This window comes from Camelus ferus, chromosome 32, assembly GCF_009834535.1.
Source record: "Camelus ferus isolate YT-003-E chromosome 32, BCGSAC_Cfer_1.0, whole genome shotgun sequence".
NCBI classification, from domain to species: Eukaryota; Metazoa; Chordata; class Mammalia; order Artiodactyla; family Camelidae; genus Camelus; species Camelus ferus.
Genome location: NC_045727.1, coordinates 17,183,345 through 17,208,183, shown reverse-complemented (window position 1 = coordinate 17,208,183; position 24,839 = coordinate 17,183,345). Strand labels below are relative to the sequence as shown.

Here is a 24,839-nt window from a genome sequence, read left to right as displayed (position 1 = left end):
CTACAAACCTTCAATTTTTTTTTTTAGTCTGCAAAGTTCAAGAAAATGAACCCAATTAAACGAGGTATGCCTGTAATAAAGATAATAATAATAATGGTCATAATGGTAATAGCAGTAGCACAGCTGTTTTTCATGGTTGCTGGCCTTTTTCCCTGGGTGTGTGTAAAGTGCTTTACATTCACTATCTCATTTAAGTCTCATATTGTTCCTATGAGGTGATCATATTACACCCATTTTAAAAATGAGAAAACTGAGGCTACGAGCGTGTCATGAGTAGCCACACCGTCTCCGGCCACTTGCGAGCCTGGCACGCAGCAGACGTTGAATAAATGACGCTGTCCTTCCGGTCCCTGTAAGGGGAGGTGGGACAGGTGGTACGGGGCATGGAGGGAGGGAGGTCCCTTGGGAGGGAGGTCCGCGGGCTGGATACTGGGGCCAGGGGGCGGGGGGCGGCGACGCTGTGCTTCGTCAGGGAGGGGCCTCCGCCGGGGACCCGGCGGGGCGGGGCGGCCGTGCGGGGCTGACGTCGGGCGCCGGGGCCGTCACTCGGCGCTCGCCCCGCCCCCGCCCGCCGCGGCCGCAGCCGCGGAGCCCAGCGCCCGGGAGCCGCCGCCGCCGCCGCCGCCGCCGCCGCCGCCGCCGCCGCCGCCGCCGCCGCCGCCGCCGCCGCCGCCGCCGCCGCCGCCGCCGCCGCCGCCCGGGGACTCGGATCGCAGCGCGCGCAGCCATGGCTTCGGGGCCGGCGGGTAAGGGGGCGCGGGGCGCGGGGGCGGCGGGAGGGCGTCCCCAGCCCCTCGGCCCCTGGCCCTCGGCTGACCAGCCGCGCTCTCGTCTCGCCCCACAGAGGCAGAGACCCGACAGAGGCTGCTGCGCACCGTCAAGAAGGAGGTGGGTGCCGGGCGGGGGCGGGGGGCGGCGGGGCGACCCCCGGGGGCGGGGGGCCGCCGCAGCCACCGCGGGAAAGCATCTCCAAAGGAGGGGCGGCCACCTCGGGGGTGGGGCTCCCTCGGGGCTGGAGGCAGGTGAGTTTGGGGGTGGGGGAGCCTCAGGTATGGGGGGGACTCTGGATGGTTTTTTTGCTGTGTGCAGGGGAGACTGCAGCGTGAGGGCCCTCCAGATGGGGGGCACACCTGGATAGGCCCAGGTAGGACCCCCTCTTGTGGAGGAGCCGGTGGGTGGGTCTCACCAAGGTGAGACAAACACCTGGGGTCCTGGACGGGGCTGCAGCAGGAGGACCAGACTTAAAGAAGAGGAGGGAGATTCACTTTAGGAAAATAAAGCCTCCCGCCAACCCCCTCCCCTAAATTCTCAGTCCTTGGAGCCACCCCCCAGGAGCCAGGGGACTCCCTCCCTGAGACTCCCAGGTCGGCGGGTTACTCCATTTGTGGGCGTGTGCCCGAGTGCCCCTGGCAGGCAGGGCCCTCTGACCCCCAGTCCCGCCCCACCTTGGCAGGAGGGTGAGAATCAGACGGGGTTCAGCTGCCCTTCTGACCCTTCACTCTCCCTGGGGTGAGACATGAGCCCAGTCTAGTCTTTAGAGTTCATAGCTCATGGCTTCTTGCAGAGCGGGAGACGCCAAGGCAGTGGGTGCCTGGGGTAGCATTTGGATGCCAGGACTGTGTGTGCGTGTGTGCTGCGTGTGTACGCGCAGGCACATGCCTGTGTGGGTGATGACATGTGAGTGCGTTTCTGAGAATGTCTGTGTCTCTGCCTGGAGATATCTAAGCGTCTCTCTCTCTGTGTCCATGTCTCTGTGTGTCTTGTCTGTGTTTCTCGTGTTTCTGATCATGATGTGTGTGAAGCAGGAATCTGTGTGAATGAGTGAGGCTGCAACTGTGTGTGTGACGTGGGGTGTGTGAGTGTGTGTGTCACTGTGTGTATCGCCCACCTCCTATCACCCCCCCCCACCTGGGACCCCATCGCTGCCAAGCTTGCATCACCTCTGCATCTTGAGTGCTCAGACCAGGAGTGGCCACAGACCTCGGGGGCGGGCTTGATCCTGTGTCGGTTGGGGGTGTCAGTATCTGGTGACAGCGCTGACCACCAAGAAGCCCCTCCCCGCATGGTGGCAGATAGCCACCAAGGGCAGCCTGGAGGCTGAGACCTGTTGCTGCCCCTCCCCCGTCAGGCAGCGTGGGCGAGTGTCTGTGTGTGTGTGTTTCTCTGTGTGTGACATATTCTATTGTTGTTTTAAGAAAGCAGCTCCAGGTGGGTTGCACATTCTAGCATTTCTGAATAAAGAGACAGGATACATGGAATTCCTCGGAGAGGCCCAGAACTTTTCAGCTCAGGCCTCTTGTAGAGACCCCTCTGGGGACCCAAAGAAAGCTCTTTCTAGACTCTCTTTCCACCAAAACCTACACATTCTGATGACGAGGGGAGAGTGTGTCTAGACACCCCCACCCCCACCAAAAGCCTTCAGGTTAAAAACCTACAGTCTTTTTATTCATTTGTTTAATCAAACCTAGCTGTAATATGTGCTTCCCAGATGGTTTTACCTGGCGTGGCTGCGTTTTGAAGGAAGTGGTCGGCTGGTTCAGCTGGGGCGGGTGGGGTACAGGCAGAAGAGCATATGAGCCGGGCATCTTCGAGTGCGTGCTTCCTGCCTCTGGGCAGGCAGGTTTCCGGCTGGGCCCTTGGTCCCAGTGCTGCCACCAGCTCCCTCAGTGCCCTGGAAACTTCCTTCCCCTTTCAGAGACTCAGTTTCCGGAGAGGGAAGCATTGGTCCAGTGTCCTTGGAGGTCCCATCCATGCCAGTCTAGCTTGGGGTATTGGCCGGGCCGTGGGGGACACTTTCCCCTGGGCGGCCAGTGGTCTGGGGCTGCATCCTCTCTCCTGGGAGCAGCTGAGTTTGGGGCTTGGGATGAGCTTTCTGCGTGGCTCGAGGCCAAGGCCATGTCCTGGTCAGAGGGACCTCTTGGCATCCTGCTTGGTACCTGCGGGGGTCAGGGCAGGGGGCGGTGGGCAGGGGCAGAACCTTGCAAGTTTGGGCAAAGGATCTCAAGTGCCCATTGCCCCCCATCTACAATCAGAAGGCAGGACAGACGAGCAGTAGCGAGTTGGTGGCTGTTAGTAAACGTTGCATTTCTTGGGGCGGGTGCTTCCACTTCTCAGAGCCTGCTGTGTGCCGTGTCCTGTGTGTACAGTAATTTTATGAGGTGAGTGAGGTTGTCCCCATTGTACTGACAAGGAAACAGGCTTAGAGAAGAGGAAGGAGTTCCTCGAGAGCACACAGCCCAGAAGGAACTTACCCCCAGCCCCTTGTGACCCCCAGCCCTGTCTGACGTTGGAGCCAGGTTCTTACCCCCTACGTCACACACATACCCATCCACATCGACACAGCGCCTCAGTCTTGGCAGCTGTGAGCAGTATAATTTCCATCATACAGATGAGAAAACTGGCCTGAGAGAGTGAGTGATGTTTCAAGGGCACAGAACCAGTGAAGGGGAACAGTCTTCTGTCCATGAGCTCCGTGTTCAGCATGGGTGTCCCCCAAGGGCATGGGGACAAATCCACGCCCCCCCCACAAAGCAGACCTCTTCTCTTCTTTCCGCCTCCTGCCCACCTCTCTGGGGGAGCACCTCCAGTGGAATGGTGAAGGGGAGCTCTTTACCTAGAAATCTGGGAGTGAGCTCAGGTCTTCCTTCTCTCCACCCTCTGGGGTCAGAGCCACATCCCTGCCTGTCGCAGCCTCGCCCAGAGGCACCTCCCATCCTTCTTTCTGGAAGGAGTGGCTTTTGTAGATAAGCCAGGCACGTCTGCAAGCTTTGCCTGAGCCACTGAAGCCACAAAGGCCCGCAGAAGCTTTGGGGCTGGAAGCTCTGGTGCTGACTTGGGGAGCCAGGAAGAGCCAGCACCATGCAGCGGGTTAAGAAAGAGCTTTGGGCTCAGCCAGAGCTGGGTTCAGACCCCAGTGCATTTATTTACTGAGGATTATCTGTGGCCCAGACACTTAGCTGGGATCTGTGGATACAGCGGTGAACAGGATGGGCCCTGCCCTCTGGGGGCTGACCTTCCAGGACAGTGGACAGACCTTGACAGACATCCCAAGTGTAATTAAAAGGATAATTGCAGGCTGTCTTCCAAGGTCTGAAGGAGAGGCCCTTGGCACCACAAGAACACCTAACGGAGAGATGTAACCGCACGCAGGTGGCTCAGGAAGACTTCCCGGAGGAGGTGACATGTAAGACGAGTGAAGGATGAGGAGGCTTTTTAGGTGAAGATAGGAGGTAGCAAGAGACAGAGTAAAGCTGTTCTGGCAGAAGGAACTGCACATGTAAAGACGGTGGCTGGAGGGAGCACCATGCACTTGAGGAATGGGAGGACTCAGAAGTGGCTGGAGTTCAGCAAGAAAGGAGAGCAGTGCGGCCTGCAGAGAGGGGCAGAGCATGTGGTTCTATCCTAAAAGTAAGAGGAAAGGAATGGGGAGGACATGAGGAAAATGGGAAAAGAGGGTGAAATTGATTGCTCGTCAGTGGCACAATCTTGGACCAGCATCTGTTTTACATTCACAAGTGTCTGGGGTTCAGTTTATTCATATTAAGGGTGAAAATTACTCACCTGTCAGGATAAACCATGTGAAAGCACCCATCGCGTCAGCCTGAGCTTCTCCGGGGCAGGCAGGGGTCTTGTTTTTCTGTCTCCCCAGCGCCATCTGAGGGAAAGCTGTAAACGGGGTGGCCTCGGCATAACTCCCTCCAGTTAAATCCACCGACTCTATTTTGGCCCCTTCCTGGCTTGCTTTGCCCTCCCCTCCTTTCCCCTCCCCACCTCCACCCCTTAATTTTGTTTTGGTTCCCAGAGCAGCAGGGACTGGCTTCCTGTTGCCATGACGACTGCCATTAAAGGAGCGGGCCACGTGACACGAGTTGATAAGGGAAGCAAAGTGACTAACTGCCTAGTTTTCCTGCCCCTGAGAGGCTGGGCCTGGGAGGCCTCTTAATTGGAGGGGAGAAGGCAGAGGCTTGTGGGCGGGAGGAGAGGCCTGGGAAGGAGGCAGGTGGGGTGAGGGGGGTGCTGGACAGGAAGCTGTGTTCCTCTCTGCACCCAGGAGCTGGTGGTGTAAGAACTGTCCTGGAGAGCCGCTGCCACAGCGGCTGAGCTTCCCAGCCCCTGAGTAGGGGGTCCGTGTTAGGGGAGGGGGTGGGCATGCTAAGAAGGTTGGAGGGAGTCTGTTACTACTGGGATCCTGTGGTGGCGTCACTCCGTCCCAGTGGCCCTTAATGAAGGAGGGGGGACAATTTTGCCTCCCAGGAAGGAGCTGGTGACTTGATGGCCACAGCATCCTTTGTTCACTGATACGGCAGGCAATATTTTTCTTTCACCGAGGGGGGGCAATTTTGCCTCCCAGGTAGGATTGTCAGATAACATACAGGTCCCACAGTTAAATCCAAATTTTAGATAAACAGCGAATAATTTTTTTTTTTTTTTAGAATAAGTGTATATTGCTAAATCTGGCAGCCCTAACCCTGGGGACATGTGGCTACGTCTGGAGACATGTTTGGTTGTCACAGCTGGGGGCGCTGCTGGCACCTAGTGGGAGACCAGGTGCTGTTCAGCTTCCTGCAGAGCGTGGGATGGTCCCTGCCACAGAGAGGTATCCAGCCCAGGTGGCCCTGCTTTGCTCAGTGCTCCCCAAATGCCACCTCCTTCACGCTTCACGACAGCCTTAACACAGAGAATAATCACCTCCTTCACTTCATAGAAGAGGAACAGGAGGCACAGAGATATTAAGCAGCCGGCTTTCAGGTCACACAGTGAGTCTGTGGGGAAGCCAGGATTCACATCCCACTTTGTCAGGATCTAAAGGGTGGCTGCACGTTCCCCAAGTCACGGAGAGCAGAGCATAGGGAGCTCCAAGCTTAGCAGGATCCCTGGAAGCGCAGCTTGGGGTCAGACTGTGCAGGGGAAGGAGCTGAGGCTGGAAAGGTCCTTTAGTCCTGGCTAGTGCAGGGCTGTGAGTTCCAGGCTCCCATCAGAAGGTGGGGAGTTCTAGAAAATGCATGAGCAGCGGAGGCTCTTGGAGCTGGACTTCAGGAAGTTCCAGCTGACAGCAGGTGCCAGAGTGGGCTCTCTGCCAGTTCTTGGAAGAAAACTTCCTCTTGCCTTGCCTTCTTTCCTTCTCTCGACTGAAAAAAAATGCACATCCTGTAAGTTGAGAGTTTTATGTTTTATTCGTTGGATTTTCTGAGGACTCAAGCACAAGAAATGGCCTCTCAGATCGCTCTAGGAGACTGTGCCAAAGAGGTAGGGGAGGGGCCAGGATATATAGGAGCTTTTGCAACAAAGGCCAGGTAGTCAGAACATGAAACTATTACTGTTAATTAAAGAAAACCGGGGGAAGGGTATAGCTCAGCAGTGGAGCACATGCTTAGTGTGCAGGAGGTCCCAGGTTCAGTCCCCAGTGCCTGCATTAAAAATTTTTAAAGTTTTTAAAAATAATAAAATTATTTTTAAAAAACAAAATAAAACCAGATATGTCAAGTTAGGGAATTTAGCACTTTTCTACGTGTGAGAAGGTGCACAAGTCTGGGCTCATTGAAGTCATTCCTTTGATGTGCACCCAGCTCTCTAGGGCCAGTGTCCTGTCCTTCCACATCCTGAGTTCCCTCAGGGGACACCATTGGGGGTGGCAGCAGAGGCCCGGCTGCCTGCCTGTCTCCATCCTGAGTTCCCCCTGCTCACTGTCCGGGGTGGCAGTGGTGGTGGCTTATGACTTGATGGTCGCAGCATCCTTTGTTTACCGAGATGGCAGGCAATATTTTTCATTCACACTTCCTTCCACAAATATTTATTGAGTATCTGCCATGTGCTAGGCACGGTTGCAGGAACTGCGGATTGAAAAGTGACCAAAGCAACGTTTCCCTGCTCACATCCCAGGCTCTCATGAAGCATACGGTCTAGCTGGGGGACAGACAGAGAAACAGTAAATGTGTATTAAAAGTGACCAGTGCTATAAGGAAAAGGAAGCTGGAAAGGTGGTGGAGGGTGGTGGGAAGGGCCCTCCGGACGGGAGATTCAGGGATGGCCTCTCTGACACTGAGTCAAGTGACACTGAGCAGAGACCGGCCTGGCAGACACCTGCGGGAAGGGTGTTCCTGGCAGAGGGAACAGCGTATGCAAAGGCCTTGGGTGGGTAACAGCGAGGAGGCCAGTGAGGCTGGAGCAGAGTGAAGAATGGAGGAGGAGGAGGTGGGGTCAGAGGAGGAACGGGAAGCCGATCGTGCACAGCTTGTGGCCCTCAGTGGGAAGCTTTGGCTTTTACTCTGAGTGAGCTGGGAGCCTTGGGGGACTATTTTGAGCATGGGAAAGGGCAGAGCATGAACTCACCTATGTTGTGGCTGCAGGACGGGCAATACCTGGAGGGGACGAATGAGAATACACAGTCTTTAAGCAAGAGAAGGAACTCCTATCTTGCTCTTTCTGAGCGTTCCGTTCCTGGGCTGGAAACCCTGCTGGGCCAAGTGGAGGTTCTGAAAATGAGTGCCGAGCGAATGAACGAAAGGAGAAGTCCTGGGGGGGATATTTTGGGGTTCTCTGATGCTTGCAGGGTTGGCTTACATCAGTTCGTCTGTGTCGTGTTTTCGGGCTTATGACGGCAGAAATCCTCATGAATAATGCAGCTGTCACTGCACACGGTCCATTCTGATGCTGGTTACAGATGTCTGGCAGCGCTGCTTCAGGAGCCTTGGAGACTGATGGGCGTGGGTTTGATGTGAGGAGGGTGACAGCAGGGGCCCTGGCTTTCCTGCTTAGCGATGTCTCCCGCACAGTCTGGCTGGGTCCCCCTGCGGTAGCCTCCTGAGGGGCTCCGGGAGAGGGTGGTGGCATTTGCTGCTGGTTGGCAGGTAGGAAAGGGCATTTCTGCCCGAGGGCAGTTGTTGGTTGCAGAGCCCAGCATGGGAGGTGAGGGACAGCCAACTCCTCATCCCAACTCTGCCCCTAACAGCCGCGGCCTCCTACTGGTCCCTTCTCCCTGTCTCATTCTCCTGGTTTCTAAGTGGGCCAGGTTGGGCAGCTCTGGAATCCTAAGAACCTCGAGCCATCTAATGTGGCCGGCATCACTTAACAATAGCCAAGCCTTCCCCATGTTTCCTCTACTCGGAATTTGCCAAGTGTGTATTTAAGACTTAATAAAACTCAGTAGCTGGTAAGACTTTGGGGAGCCTTCACTCAAGGAAAACAAGGGCTCAACTAAAGCCGTTCTCATGGGATAAAGTAGTTTTTAGACAACACGTACTGAGCATTTTATATGGATGACCTCATAGAATTATCTCGATGTCCCTATGAAGTGGATAAAATATTCTCCCTTAAAGAGAAGGAGATCAAAGCACAGAGATGACAGGTAACTCCCCTAAGGTCACAGCGATGGTCAGTGGTGCGGCTGGGGGTGCTTCTCTGGCCTGAGCCTCCTCGTGTATCAGACAGCACAGGTATCGCCCACTGCAGAGCAGCGCTGTTACCCCATCACAGCGTTCACGGAGGGACCAGGCCCAGGGCTCGCCCCACCCAGAGAAGAGTGAGATAGAACTCATTCACAGGAGAACATTTTTGCCATCCTTTCTGGTCACATGTGAACTTGCAGACGCCCTCCGAGTAGGATCTTGCTCTCCCTGGGTAAGCCTGGGGCCAGGGGGTGGGGGCTGCTGTGGCCACCGGAGCAGTGCTCCAGACCAGGAAGGGGTGTATTTGGGGGATCCAGAGGGATGGAGCCCTTGAGTGGGAGTCAGGAAGGCCGAGTCTCGACGGACGGCATCCATCCCAGGGTGGGAGGTTGGAGCTTCCCTCTGGGTCTGGATGCTCTTTGGCCCCGTGGAGGTCATCCCTCAGCCTCAGGAGGTCATAACCCTTGTGGGCCTGCCGGCCCTGCGGCTTACCCGCTGTGCGCCCCTGGGTGAGGCTGAGCTCCCATGGGAGGTGGTGTAGCCTTCTTTCTCTTAGTGGTACAAGAAGATAGGTGTGGAATAGATTTTTGTGCTTTTCTTTTGCAGAATCTTTAAGGAACTCACGTTCTGGGTGTTTGTAAAGGGCAGTAACGGGTCCTTTTGCAGTAGCCTCCATACAAAAGTCAGATAATGGAAGCCCTAAGCGATCAAGAGACTTGGTGATACTTTGGGCCTTCAATGAATTCTTCTCTAATTGTTGTTTAGTGAATTATGTCAAAATGGAAAGTTAGAATTAGAACAGCTATCATTTTTCTTTTTTTATTCTTTTTTTGAGAAATAAAAACATCTTTACTACTATTTACAATAGCCAAGACATGGAAACAGCCTAAATGTCCATCAACAGATGACTGGATAAAGAAGATGTGGTATATTTATACAATGGAATACTGTTCAGCCATAAAAACTGACAACATAATGCCATTTACCACTGCCATTTATTAAATACTGCTCTAAATGCTTTCCTCTGTCTCATTTAATCCACAAAGTAGTCTATCTATAGAGTAGGTACAGATAGCCGTTTGTCTTTACTGATGAGGATTTTGAAGCTCAGAGAAGTCAAGACACTGGACCAAGGTCACACAGCTGAGAAGCAGCGGAGCAGAGTATTTTTGCCAGCTCCATCCATTTCGAGTTGGATAATAACTTGCTAACAAAAATAGTTAAAACAGTAAATAAATATATCAATATAAAGCTAAAAGGGAAAGAGAAGCTAAGAAATGGATTTAGTGGTTCAAGGATGTGAGAATCTTGGAGTGATGCAGATTCAGGTACAGCTGTATCCAGGGGTTCCAATGATGTTGTCAGGACCCTGTCTCTCTCCATCTCTCTGTGCTGCTTTTCTCCGTGTTAGCTGTATGCTCTGTCTCTCTCTATGGGAAGGTAGAATGTTGCCCAGCTGCTCTTGGGGCACAATCTGCCAGCTTGGCATCCACAGAAGCAGAGCTTCTGCTTCCCCATGGTTCTTAGCAGAAGTCTTAGGATTAGATCTCATCAGACCAGCGTGGGTCACATGCTCCTTTTGCGCCCATCGCTGTGGGATGGATTTCTCTGATTGGTCAATCCTGGACGGGCAGCGAAGTGTGGAATCAGCCCTGAGATTCCACACTTTGCTGGGAGAGTAAGGGAGAGGACCCAGAGGAGAGTCAAGGTGAAATGACCAGACGGGGAGATGGAAACCAGGCCGGCAAGGCACAGACGTGCACCTCGACAGCCTGAGGGCGCTGCGTTTGGAGCTCAGCCCCTAACAGGGAAGTGGCCACTCTGGTGTTCCACGCTGGGCTGTGATCCCAAGTGCTGCCTGGGGACCTACTGTGTGCCACGTGTCTGCCGGATCAGGGATCTCTACTCAGGGGCATGCAAAACCCTGAAATTGTACAAACGCTTTGTACTTGCAGTATAGACAGAGTATCCTCCGTTATCCTCAGTACCTGCAAAGGATCCACAAGCCAAGTACCCAAATACGGTAGAGAACCGCCCTGCAAGGTGCTAGGTGCAAAGATGAACACAGCTAGTTTCCTGACCTCCGCGTGCTCCGAAATGAAACAGTGTCTCCGATTTTCTAACCCACTGAGCCTTCTAATAACAATAATAACCCCTAATAATAATTAATCATAGTTAGCATTTATTGGGCACCTACTGTATTCCAGACCTGCACTGTCCAATGTGGGCCACTAGTGACCTGTGCCTGTTTACATTTAAATGGAGTAAAATTAAATTAAATTTAAAGATCTAGTTTGTCAACCTCACTAGCCACGTTGCAAGCACTCAGCCACCCCCCATGGGCTAGTGATACCACAATGCGGGGAAGAGCGTTTCCAGAAAGCCCTGTTGTGCTCTACATGTTGTGCTAAGTGTTTTATATCCATTAACATATTTAAGCTTAAAAAAGAGACCTCAGAGGGGTAGGTCCTATTTATTATCCCATTTTACAGATGAGTGCATTGAAGCACAGAGGAAGTGAAGTGACTTGCCGAGGTCACAGAGCTGCTAAGAACCAGGATGCTAACCCAGTCCTTAGACAGTATCCTACCGCTCTCCTCCCAAGGTTGGCTGGAGGTGGTCAGTCCATTTTCTGGCTGCCTCTGTGGGTGTTTTGAGCAACCATCTGGGAATTCCGTTTCTTACTTGCCTGCAGCGGCTCAGGCGCCCAAAGTTGGGGCACCCTTCCAGAGAATCTAGGTACCTCCCGTAGTCCCTGAGGCCCGTGGGTCTGCAGAAACGGGGCGTGTTGCCAGGGGAGCCGCCACATGCAGTGGGCAGAGCACCCGGGAGAAAGCTGGCCGGGGTCCAGGGTGTGGGCAGGGGATGTGAGACGCGCGGACCAATTTCCCTGGGAGCAGTCCTCCGTCTCCATCAGCGGCTGTGCCTGGGAGTATTGACCTGAGGGACCTTGTGGCCAAGAGACCCTTAGGTCAACACTCTCAGAATCACTGGGGAGACTCATTATTAAGGGGCAACTGTACCTGGCAGCGATGACGGGCCCGTTGGTGGGAACCCCACTCTCTGCCCAGGGACACCCCTGCTTCCAGGCATTGGCAGGCTGACCAGTCTGGTCCTCCTGCTCTTAGGAAACAATGCCTGGTGCCTATTTATAGCACATCAGTAAACGATTAACTGGGGCTGGACTGGCAGCTGCCACCACCGGCCAAAGGCATTTGCTTCTCCTGCAAGTGTCACAGCTGCGTTTAGGGGATTCAGAGGGCAGGACTGGAGAGAGAGTTTTCTAACCCTCTAAAGATCCACAGGCTACCGCTTTATCATGTATTTCTTTATCTGCTCACTCCCGTCACTGGGTGCGACTGTGGAAGGACACTCCCGCGGCTTTGGCTGCCTCACCTGAGAGGATGTGGAGGGCTGGGTGGAAGGATGTGGGCCGGAGGGTGGGACAGGTCAGTCCTGGAACTGGGAGTCAGAGGGAGCCCAGCAAGTGCGGCTTTGATCCAGCCCCAGTGGTCGCTGCGGTCCTAGTGCCGGACCCCTTCAGACCCCTGCTCTCCGCAGCCCCAAAGCCCCCTGCAGGCCACCCAGGCTGAGGGCACCAGTGAGTCCCTTTGAGAGGAAACCCTTAGCTCCAAAGCTTGGACCCCTGCCAATATCCTCCAATGAGCGGCAGAGTGAGAAAAGGATTTTTTTTTAAAAGATGGCTTTTTTAGATCAGTTTTAGGTTCACAGTAAAAATGAAGGGGGAAGTATAGAGATTTCCTATACACGCCAACCCACACGCATGCACAGCCTCCCCCGCTCTGGGCCCCCCACCAGAGTGGGACATTTGTGACATTGGATGAGCCAACCTTGACACATCGTTATCTCCCTAAGTCCGTAGTTCACATTACGGTTCATTCTTGATGTTGTGCATCCCGGGTGTTGACAGATGCATATGGATCGATCATTATAGTAGCACAGGGAACACTTTCACTGCCCTAACCGTCTTCTGTGCGCTGCCTGTTCATCCCTCCCTGCCCCCGACCCCTGACAACCACCAGTCTTTTTATTGTCTCCATAGTTTTACCTTTTCTAGAATGTCACACTGTTGGAGTCGTATTTCAGCTTGGACGTTTCTTTTTGTGACTATGATTCTTCTTTGGGAACCGATGTGTGGCAGAGAGAGGGAACTAAGAGGTGCCAGGAGTGCTGGGATGTTGGAAAAATGGAAATAGTAGCAATGATACCTCTGTTTTTGTCAGTCTTTGGGCTCGTGTAAGTAAAGCACCCACCCAGCTTGTGGGAAGCGTCTGTAGGCGTCAGTTGAATGAATGAATGAAACTACTGTGTGCCAGGCTCGGTGCAGGGCAGATAGTCATGGGTTTGAATCCCTGCCCCGCCGTTTGAAAAACCTTGTGCCCTTGGGAAGTCATTTAATCTCACCGAGATGCAGTTTCCTCGTCCACAAAATGGGGACAGTAATTGTACCCATTTCTCCAACTTAACATGACAATTTGATGAGATAAACCCCCTAAGCACGGTGCCAGGCACACAGTGAGCGCTTTATAAATAAATGCTGCTTGCTCTTATGTGAAACAGATGCATAAAGCATGCACCACGTGGCTGCTCTTGTATTTAACACTTTATATTGAGTTGTCGGAGCTTTTTATATGTAGTTTGGCTATTAACCCCTTATCGACCATATCATTTGCGAATATTTTCTCTCGTTCCGTTGGTTGTCTTCTGGTTTTGTTGACAGTTTCTCTTGCTGTGCAAAAGCAAGAGAATTGGGTCCCATTTGTTTATTTTTCCTTTTATTTCTTTTGCCTTAGAGACAGATCCAAAAAATATTGCTAAGAAATATACTGTCTTATGCCTGTGAGGCAATATTATATCTAAATCAAATACTAATACTAACATCACCCATTTTATGGATAGGAATGCTGAGGCTCAGAGAAAGGACATGATTTGCCCGAGATCATGCATGCAAGAGCTGGGATCTGAATCCTGGAAGTCTGATTCCAGAACCCAGTGCTCATGGCTGTGCAGTTTCTCTAGGAGCTGGGAAAGGGGCAGCACATCAACTGGAGGGGGTCTCAAGAGGGAGTGAGGAGAAGGTCGCATTACCTGGGTCTGGAACATTGGGTGGTTTTTCCAGAGCTGGAGGTGGACGTAGGAGTGGGTGGGGCTGTCGGGTGGCGGGGACTGCAGAGGCAAAGGTCAGGTGGTGGGGATCACATGGGCCACACAGAAGGAACGCTCATGTGGCTGGAGCTCCAGACTGCAGGAAAGGAAGGGGCAGGACTCAGCAGGAAAGGAAGGTGGGGCCACACCATGGGAGCAGCTTGCAGCCCCAATGTCTGTCTGTGTCTGTGCTTTGGAGATTCCCAAAATATTCCTGTCCCCTCCTCGTCCACCACCCATCAGCCCTGTTCCAATCTCTCCCAGCTGTCACCTCCCGCGTGCCTCGCCCATAACAAATTAAAAAATACAAAGCGGCTAGCTATTTCCGTGTTTGTGCTTTCCCCTGCCACACTGTCTGTACATCTGTTCCTTCTTTTAAGCTCCAAGGTGCCTCTGGGAGGGTGGTGGGAGGGGTGGTTGCAGGAGAAAATTTTTTCCCTCTGCTTTGGAGTTGGAGAATCTGAAGCCCAGAGAGTTCATTTCTATACTTCAAATCTTGAGCATCACCTCCTCCTGGAAGCCCTCCTTGACCTCCCCACCCACCCAGTTTCCTTGTTATCTGTTCTCATAGAACCAAGTTCACTGCAGAGAATGGTCTCGCTTTGTCGTTATTTACCCATTGTTGTGATTTAGTTAATGTCTTTCCACTTCACTAGACTGTGACCTACATGAGGACGGGGGCTTTATCTGCTTGCCTCCTGGTGCTGGACACATAAGAGGTGCTTCCTGAATGTTGAGTGGATGAGTGATAGTTTCAGTTCATGTCATACGTGCTGGGAAGGCAGGTGTTAGCAGAACATGGAAGAGGCACACTTATCCCTGCTTGAGGTCTGGAGAGTCCAGGAAGGCTCCCAGGAGGAGGCGACACCTGGGCTGAAGCCTGAGTTGCAGTTAGCCAGCTGGAGCATGCATGGAGGGGCACCTGACAGAAGGCACTACGTAGGCAAAGGCACAGAGGTGAGCTCTTTGTGCCGCCTTTGGTGACCTGTATCCAAAGGTTCCAGAAGGCAAGCCTGGAGATACTGGCCTTCAAAGGCATCTGTATCTTGTTCTCAGCATCCCGGGTGCCAGCCCATCCTCCGCTTACCTGCCTCACCCCAGTGGTTGTCGACGGGGCCTTTGAGTCACCCCCCTTTGCTCCCCACTATCTCCACATGCTAAGAGTTATTTTTAAAGCCACCTCAAGGGCCCTCCAGGCATCCTAACTTAACTGCCCTCTCCACTGTGAGTTTCTTGCAGACGTAAGAGGCGGGCTGCCTGGGGGCCTCTGGCTCATAAGTGGATGCTGCCTCAGCGTTACTCACTCACCTGCACTCCCAGGCACCTTCCCCTACGTGGGGCGGGGGTGCTGGCAGGTGGCCGCTCAGGTGATGTGGGTGATGTTTATTTAGGCCTCCTGTGTGCCATGGGCACCGCGCTGGCTGCTGTAACCCGGGGGTCCCTGTGGGCCAAATGTAGCCTGTTTATGTACTTCCCTTTAGCTGAGAGTGCTTTTTGCATTCCAAAGGGTTGTAAAAACAAGAGACTGTGACTTAGGCTGTGGCCTGAAAATAGGTATGCCAGGTTTAGCAAATAAAAATTCAGAATGCCCAATTAAGTTTGAATTTTAGGGAAACAAGTAGTCTTTTAGTAAAAGTATGCACTGTGCACTATTTGGGACGTACTTATACCAAAATATATATACACACACGTACACACACACACACACACATATACGCACATATATATGTTTCTTATTTATCTGAAATTTAGATTTTCCTGGGCATCCTGTATTTCCTGGGCATCCATCTGGCAGCCCTATTCCAAAGCCTGAAATGTGTGCTGTCTGACTCTGCAGAAGCAGTTTGCCAACCCCAGCCTTACACACATGGCGAATGAGACCAGGCGTCAGAGGGGCTTAGGGCACTGCCTGGAACCCAGCTCAGCAGCATCGGCTGCTGGCATTTGGGTAACTAATCCAATCAGAGTGATCACCACATATGTACTAAGCACCGACTGGTTTTCCAGGCACTGTCCTGGGGGCTCACGGTTTACTTGGGAGAGACGGACGGTAAAGGGATAAACCCACAGGTGTGTAGTGACAGTCTGGTCGTGGTGAGTTCTAAGGTGGCATGAACGAGGCTCGATTTTCGACAGGGTGGATCTGAGCACCGCACATGTTTTGTCCTTGGAATCCTCACATAGCAGCCCTGGGAGGTGGTACGGGTACCATCCCCATTTCACAGATGAGGAAACTGAGGCCCAGGGTCCCCCAGCTAACTTTGACCCAGGCCTAGTGGCTCCCAAGCTCATGTTCTTACATCACAGAAGTGTGTTCCTTCATCTGGTGCCCTGTGTGTGCTGGGCCCTGTTTGAGCCCCTGCCCCCCAACACACACACACACTGGCCTGTATTTTCCATAGTCCTTACAACAGCCCTGCATTCCGGGCCATGTGATTCCCATCCCATCCGGGGCTCTTCGTGGACGGGCAGGGAGGAGTAGCGAGTTCGTTTGGAACCTGGCAGGTTTCAAGGAGGGGACCCGGGCGTGAGCAGGTGGCGGGTGCTAGGAGGAGCGAGAAGGAGCTCCCCCTTCCAGCTTTGCAGGTCGGCCGGATTTCCCTGCCTCCCTCCAGGGCTTAATCCTCCTTTTATGCTGTTTCAATATTTGCAGGTGGAGGGAGGGTGGGATGGCAGGAGGGCGGGGCATGTTTCTGTGTGGTTGCAGGGTGGGGCCGGAGGTGGGGTGGGGCAGGCACTCAGAGGCCTGAGGTGGAGGGCGGGGAGGGTTGGGGCTGGGTCGCAGCTGGAAGAGGCTGGGGTTGGTGACCAGAGCTGAAGGGCCACCTAGCAATCGCCCGTTCAACCAACCGTCACAAATAGCCAGGCAGTGACTGACAGTCACTGTCATCTCAAGAATCACTGTCATTTGTAGAATCCCTACCGAGTGCCAGGCACCATCTCCATGATCTCATTCAAGCCTCATGTTGCCCCCATTTTACAGATGGGGAGACACATCCAGCGTCATGCGTGTAGTGAGTGGCGAAGGATCTGACCCCAGGGCAGTGTCTCCACCTCCCAGGCTCTTAGCCTCTCTCAGTGGCCTCCTGACATCCTGTCCTTAGAGCTGATAAGCTGGTTCCAAAAGGAGTGAGTTCCCCATCGTTGGAGGAATGCAAGCAGATGTTGGAGGACTCCTTAGAACGGATGCTGGAGAGGGATCAAAGCTTCTTGTCCATGGTGACCTTTGAGGTCCCCCTGCCCCTGAAAGGTCCCCACAGTGGGATGTGGTTGGCAGAGACACATCCAGGAGACCCAGGTCTTCTGCCTCCTAGTACAGTGCCTCTTTCCATCCCTAAGTTGGGAGACTGAGGACTCCCTCCTCACAGGTTTCTCACCACATTGGGATTGCAGAGGGCTGAGCCAGGACTGGGCAGGGCTGGAGGCAGGGCTCCAGGTCAGGCTGTCAGACAAATCTGGGCTCAAGTCCTGGCTGTGTGACCTTTAGGCAAATGGTATAAACCCTCTTGTGTCCATCTTTAAAATGGGAATAATAATGTTCTTGTGAGAACTAAATAAGGCATTCTATGCAAAGTCCCTGGCACTCAGTAGTTATTCTCTTTAATAACAAAAGCAGAACAACAGAACCAAGGAGAGTAACAGAAGCGTTTGTTCACAACGGCCTCTGGCTTTTGCAGAATAACAGTTTCTTAGAACAAAGGGCGTGAGTCTGAATCCTGCCGCCTCTGCATGACCTGGGGCAGGTGGTCTAATCTGTGTGTGCATCAGTTTCTCCTTCTGTAAAATGGGAATAGTTTGGGCATTTGCCTCATTAAGGTTGTTGTTCTTACAAATGGTCCCCAGAACCTAGTGATTACTCAAACGAAATGAGCAGTGCGCTTCAGCATCGCAAAGCTCCTGCCCTGCGCTAGCCCTGCCTGCCCATTTGCCGATAACATCACATGTAATCCTCCGCATAGCCCTGCAGGGGAATCAGTTCCACTTTACAGATGGCGAAACTGAGGTGCCAGCAGGGGTGAGGCTTGGCCGAGCTCACACAGGACATGAGTGGCCAAGCTGGGACGGGAAGGCAGGTAGGTCTGTGTCCTCAGAGTGGCACCAACCACAGTCACTGTCTCTGTGCTTCTTAAATGGGGCATGATTCCTGGGTGAGAGCTTAGAAGCTCACAGAGGCCACAAGGAGCCCAGGATGCACACTGATGACTCCCACTGTCTCCAAACCAACCCGTGGTCATTCAGATCTGTCTGCCTCCAAGGCAGGACCAAGTTCAAGCCCGTGTATGGCAGCCTGAGAGGGGGGATGGTGGTTGAGCTGAATTTTGGAGGCCTTCTGAGGCTGCCTGGCCCTCTTCCCCCGCCCACAGTGCTGAGCTGTCCCCGGGGATGGCCTCCCCCCTCGCAGGAGTGGGCAGCAGCCTCTTTCTTCCTGTGGCGAGACCGTGTGCCCTCTTCTGCAGGACGCGCAGTGATCCTCCAGGGGAGGCTGGCACGGCATTGCCCTTTAATTTCCTCTCCTGGCTTCAGGCTGTCAGCCTGTTATTAACTTCTGGGGAGACGTTCCAGCTCACAGCTGGGCGCCAGCGGAAGTGAGGAGGAGTCCTCATGTCACAGAACCTCTCCATCAGGCTGAGACCGTCCTCAGTGCTGCATTTGCCTCCTCCTCCACCACCCATCCTGCCCCAGGTCCATCCCCATGATGAGGCCTGGAGCCAGACAGCCACGGACTCCCTCTACAGCCAGCTTCCCGGCTGTGTGACCTCAAGAGCGGGCTTACCCTCTCTGAGTCTCAGGAGCCACTGCTGTAAGCAGACAGCCTTCTGCAAGCCTGTTTGTGTCAACCTCCCAAATTCATCTATTGAAAGCCTGACTTGCAATGGGATGCTCTCACGAGGTGGGAACCCTGATTTAAAGCCAGTCTGTCAGAAGCGCAGGTGATAACCTGAGATTTGCAATTGGCACCAACTTCAGGTGTCTTACAATGGTGGTAAAATACACAGAGCAGAATATTTCCATCCTTAACTATTTTTAAGTTCAGTGGTGTGAAGTATGTTCACCTTGTCCTGTAGCCAATATCCAGAACTCGTTTTATCTTGCAAAACTGAACCTCTGTACCAATTAAGCACTAACTCCCCACTGGTGCCTTCCCCTCCACAGCCTCTGGCAATCCCGTTCCACTTTCTCTGTGCATTTGACTACTCTAGATACCTCGTAAAAGTGGAATCCTACGGATCTGTCTCTTTGTTACTGGCTTATTTCACTTACTGTGATGTGCTCAAAGGTTCATCCATGTTGTGGCATGTGTCAGAATTTCCTTCCTTTTCAAGGCTGAATAATATTCCATTGTATGTATATACTATGATGTATTTATCCACTCATCCACCAGTGGACCCTTGGGTTGTTTCCACCTTTTGGCTGTTACGAATAATGCTGCTATGAACATGGAAACCTCTGTATGTGTAATATCTAAATATAAGATCATGTCATCTGGGAAAGGAGATAATTTTATTCTTCCTTTCCAATTTGCATCCTTCTTCTTTCTTTTCTTGCCTGATTTATCTCGCTAAGACTTCCACTGCTGTGTTAAATAGAAGAGGTAAAAGTGGGCATCTTTATCTTGTTTCTGAACTTAGAGGAAAAGATTTTTAATCTTTCACCGTTGAGTATGATGGTAGCTCTGGGCTTTTCATATTCAAGCATACCTTGGAGCTGATGCAGGTTTGCTTCTAGACCACCTCAGTAAAGCAAATATCACAATAAAATCAGTCACGTGAATTTTTTTTTGTTTCCCAGTGCATAAAAGTTATGTTGACACTATACTGTAGTCTGTTAACTGTGCAATAGCATTATATCTAAACAAACAAACAAACAAACAATGTGTATACCTTAATTTAAAAACTCTTTATTGCTCAAAAATGCCAATCATCATATGGCAACTCAGGGTTACCACCAACCTTCAATTTGTGAGAAGCACAATAATTGGAAAGCGCAATAAAACAAGTTATATCTGTGTGACCTTTATTATGCTAAAGTAGTTTCCTTCCGTTCTAGTTTGTTCAGTTTTTTTTTTAATCATGAAACAATGTTGAATTTTGTCAAATGCTTTTTTCTGCATCAACTGAGATGATCATGTGGTGGTTTTTCTTTGTTATGTCAATGTAGTGCTACATTGATTGATTTTTTTGTGTGTGTATGTTGAACCAACCTTGCACTCCAGTGTTAGACTCCACTTCGGCAAGGTGTATAATCCTTTTGAAATGCTGCTGAGGCCTGTCTGCTAGTGTTTTGACGGGGATGTTACTGTCTGTATTTGTTGGAGATGTTGATGTGTGGTTTTTGTGTGGTGCTTTTGTCTGGCTTTGGTTTCAAAGTAATGCTTGCTTCATACAGTGAGTTTGAAAGTGCTCTCTCCTCTTTGATTTTTTTGGGAAGAGTTTGAGGAGAATTAGTCTAATTCTCTGTTAAGCGTTTTGTAAAACTCACCATTGACGCCATCTGGCTCTGACTTTTCTTTGTTGGGAGGTTTTAGATTACAATTCAATCTCCTTGCTACACTTAACAAGTCTACTCAGATTTTGATAAATGTGTGTTTTAGGGATTTATCCATTTACTTTAGGTTATCCACCCTATTGGTATACAGTTGTTCATAAGATTCTTTTATAATCCTCTTTATTTCTGTGGCATCAGTTTTAATGTCCCTTCTTTCAATTCTGATTTCAGTTTTTTGCATCTTCTCTCCTTTTTTCTTAGTCCATCCAGCTTAAAGGCTTTTCAATTATGTTGGTTGTTTGAACTGACTCTTCCTTTTGTTAATTTTTTCTATTGTTTTTCTGTTCTCTTGTTTCTCTCTAACCTTGATTTCTCTCTGCTCCCTTTGGATTTAGTTTGTTGTTCTTTCACAGCTCCATAAGATGTAAAGTGAGATTGTTGATTTGGGATCTTTCTTCTCTTAACTTGAGCATCTTCAATTACAAATTTCCCTCTTAGCGCTGCTTCCATTGCATCCCATAAATGTTTGCATGTTGTGTTTTCATTTCCTCCTGTCTCAAGATATTTGCTATTTTTTCCTTGTAGTTTCTTCTTTGACTCATTGGTTGTTTAAGAATGTGTTTTGAATTTCCATTTATTTCTGGATTTCCCAGTTTCCCTTCTGCTGTTGATTTCTAGCTTCACTCCATTGTGATTGGAAAAGATACTTTGATTTCAGTCTTTTAAAATGTTTTCAGACTTGCTTTGTGTCCAATATATAATCTAATCTGAAGACTGTTCCATATACACTTGAGAAAGTATGTATTCTGCTGTTGCTGGATGGATAGTTCTGTATGTCTGTTGGGTCCAGTTGGTCTATAATGTTGTTCAAGTCCTCTGTTTCCTTTTCTGTCTGGTTGTTCTATTGACTTACCTTCTAACAAGATCCTTCTGGATGTGTTAAGACAGCCTTGAGGAGGTAGATGCAGGGATCTCAGTGAGAGATTAGTGTTAATCCAGGAGAGATGTGACTTGGATCAGGGTCACCAGCATCCCCGGTGCTGGTGGAGGGGATGAGAAATGGTTGGACTCTAGGTATATTTTGACAACAAAGCCAAAGGAGTCAGTTAAGTGACTTTTAGAAGTTGCCAGGGAAAGGAATTTGCCCAGGGTCCTGCAACTAGTGACTGAGCCGGGATTTGAACCCAGATCTGTCTGCCCATGCTGTCTTAGCTCTTGATTCACCACTGTGCTTCTCTGAAAGTAACCCTGAGCAAGCCTCCTTGACACCCACCCCCCTGCTTCCCTGATAGTCCACTGTCTCCACTGCCATGTGTTTGTCCGGAGAGCGTAGCCAGGGATGCTCTGGGTTCTGTCTTACCCTCCAGGAGAGATGTCACTTGGATCAGAAGGAAGAGGGAGAGGGGCACTGAGAGCCTGAGACTGTGCTCAGACGGACGCATGGATGTGCTGGCCTGGCTGAGTCTGCGTGGGCTGCAGAGCAGCCAGAAGTGGCATACGGGCCCATAGATGGGGGTAGATTGAAGACCCCCCTGTCACAGCCCTAGTGATGGAAAGCTGGAGCCAGTCTTTGAGATCATCTCTTCTGACCTCCTTACCCTCAAAGTGGGCAAACTGAGGCCCTAGAGAGGAGAAACGCTTTGCTAAAGTACCACGGTGACCCCAGGCACTGGGGAGGCCTGGAGTCCAGCAAAGCAGAAGGCCGTTCAAGCCACCAGAGGGTCATGTCCACGAGCAGAAGCTTGGCTGCCCTTTCAGCATCATGTCCCCTGCGCCTGGCACATCGTGGGTACTCAGGAAATACTTGTTGACTGAGTGAGCATGGTAGGAAAAGCACACAGCCTGGGGAGTCAGACCCAGCTTGGGTTCTGGCTCTACTCGGCCACTCTACCTTTCTGGGGGAGTTTCTACACATTGCTGAGCCTCTGTTTCCCAAAGTAAGATCACAAATCCAGCTGGCAGGTACCTGAGCAGGGATTTGAACCGGAGTCTCCCAGATTCCAGGGCTGATTTTTCATACTCTGCCTTCCTGATTTTTTTAATGTACCCATTTCATTCATTCATCCATCCACTTAGAAGATGCTTCTGGAGACCTACTATGCACCAGGCACTATTCCAAGCTCCATAGGTACAGCAGTGAACAAGGCAGACAAGACCCTCCCCTTGGGGAAATTATATTCTGGAAGATAGAGACAGACGGTAAACAAATAAACAAATAGGACAGGAAATACTCTGAAGGAACCGTAATAGGAGTGGATGGAGTTGGAGGTGGATGCCTTAGCTTATATGATCAGGGAAGGGGATGACATTTTCGGTGTGACACTGGGCAAAGAGCCTGGAAAATTAATTCAGTTCACTGTGAAGTGTGGGGCTATCAGAGACAGGGGTGGGTGATGCAGCCCAGCCCTTCGGGGTGTCTGCACCCCGGGTGGATCAGGGTCTCCCCGTGTGGCTGCCCTGTCTTCCAGGTGAAGCAGATCATGGAGGAGGCCGTCACACGCAAGTTTGTCCACGAAGACAGCAGCCACATCATCTCCTTCTGTGGTGAGTCAGGGGCCCGCGGATGTGAACAGCGGCTCCTTCCTCTGTGGGCCACCTCGGGGATGTGGCGTCTTTAGGCAAAGGCTCTCACCGTCATTCTTTTGCTTTATAACTGCGAAGTTATTTTCGGATTCCAGAGGGATCCCGTGAGGGAAATTGGAAATAGAGAAAGGCTGAGAGACGAAATTAAGGATGACGTTGGCGCCCCGTGGAGAGGTGATCACGGTTAACACGGAGGCATGCCTTCCCTCCCGGGGGCTTTGTTCATGCCAGCCCCACCCCAAGCAACCGGGGTCTTGCATTTGAGGGATGGGTTCCACATCCTTTCCTTGCCCAGGTAAAGGGAGAGGATGGATGAGGACTTTAAAAAATAATACAAAAATCAAGAGCCATGGTCGCAGCCCAAGGGATCGCGTGCAGCTGGTTCAGCAAAGGCGTCAGGCCAGCAGTTGAGTGCGTGACTCAGCTTCGCTCCCTGAACCAGCAAGGCTCACAAGGTCCCAGAAATAACCGCGCTGCCAGGTTCCTTCTGTACTTTCACAATGGCCAGAGACACGTGTCTCGCGTGCCCCTGAAGTCAGGATTCAGCGCTTAAGCAGTGTGTACGCATACATGGGAAGGTTTCTTCCTTTCTCCCGGAAAACCTTTTTAATTTCATGATTGGAGTGGCTCATAACGAAGGACATGCTGTGTTGCCCCTCTCATGGTCTTGGCCCAGTGGAGGGGCCCATCAGCTTCCGTCCAGATGGCTGGGGACCGAGTGCTCACCGTGACCTGGGAAACCAATGACGTCCGCTCAGCCCCGTGGCAGCCCTGATCTGTTCACACCCCACCTCTGCCACTTCTTTGTTGAGTGACCTTGGGCAAGATTGTACTTTTTTAAAGTGAGATACATTTATTTAAATATAAATAAGTATATTTACATATATATTTAAATATATATGCCCACAAGCACACATACATATGTATATGGGAATCTATATCTATATGTATTTATGTAAACTAGGTATATATCTCCAGCCTTCTTTTTTCTCCTGGGCATTTTTATTTGCAAATTAATAATATGCATGTCTCTTTCAATACTTGCTAGCCTGTTGACCAATTAAAGACTTAGAAGACTAGAGAGTGATAAAAATCATGATCATTCTCTAACTCCGATCAAAGTTGGGGGGTGAGAGAAATCTACCGGCCCTAGACGAAGTCTGCAGGGCGTCCCTGAGGTTTCTCTTACCTATCGGTCCTTTTGAACCAAGCCAGAATGGATCATGAACTTGTTCAATATAAACAAATGACAAGTCCTGGGCGTGTAAGCAAAAATGAAGATATTTCAGAGATCCTCATCCAGAATGTTTTAAATCCATGGGCAGATGGGATAAATGAGGACAGTCATTCAGAGCCAAGTCATTGCAATAATAACAACAACGACGACAAGAAAAGACAAGCAATTAGACGAAAATGTCTTGATATTTCTCCTTGCACGTGGCCTGCCCTTGGCCAGGCTCTCAACTCTGGGAGTGCTGGTGTCCTCATCTGTGAAATGAGTGACTCGCTTCCTAGGTTTTGCCACAGGGATCAGGTAGAGTAAATCTTAGCGCTGACCTGACACCCAGCAGATTCCCCATAAGGAGTAGCTCTTATTATAAACTCAGCATTTTCCCATAAACATTGATGATGCTCTCAGTGTACACCAGAGTGAGCTCCTAGTCTGCCATGTAAGACAGAACGTGAGAAGGTACTTAATTGCAGGCTGCTGGAAGTACCAGATAGACGATCAGAATGGCCTACACAGGGTCTGTTTCCCAGAAGGGACCGCTGAGGCCCAGAGAGGAAAAGTGATTTGCCTGAGGTCACACAGCAATTTAGTGACAGAGCCCAGGCTACAATGAGGTCTCCTGTTTGGGGAGGACTGGGCAGGGCCTCCAGGGGAAACGCAGAAATGGGAAGATATGACTGAATCCCGTCTTCAAAGGTCCTTTGTGGGGACACAGGCGGGGTGAGCATACCTGGGGCTCTGACCTGGGTGTGAGTGCCAGCTCCATCACATACTTGCTGGGTGGCTGTGGCCAACTCTGTTTCCCTCTGGAAGCCTCAGCTTCCGCATATGAAAATTGGGGATGGTTTTCCTTTCTGCCTGGCTGTGGTGGAGAGTGAATGAGACCCGTGATGTTAGCTGTTCCTGGGATCACGATAGTAAGGACGATGAAGTGACTTTTAACCCAGATAAAGCTCGGCAGTCCCGCGGTCCAGTCTGCTCTCCCTCAC

General features: G+C 51.3%; 1 protein-coding gene across 1 annotated transcript in view; it reads left to right on the top strand.

Annotated features, from left to right (window-relative positions):
- The first annotated feature begins 634 nt into the window (after window positions 1-634).
- The window catches only part of SGSM1 (small G protein signaling modulator 1), a 73,138-nt gene continuing 48,933 nt past the window's right edge, over window positions 635-24,839 (top strand). The window contains exons 1-3 of the mRNA XM_032471216.1: window positions 635-746; window positions 845-888; window positions 22,505-22,580. Of these exons, the coding sequence (XP_032327107.1) occupies window positions 728-746; window positions 845-888; window positions 22,505-22,580 (139 nt within the window). The 5' untranslated portion in view covers window positions 635-727. The remainder of the gene's footprint in view (window positions 747-844; window positions 889-22,504; window positions 22,581-24,839) is intronic.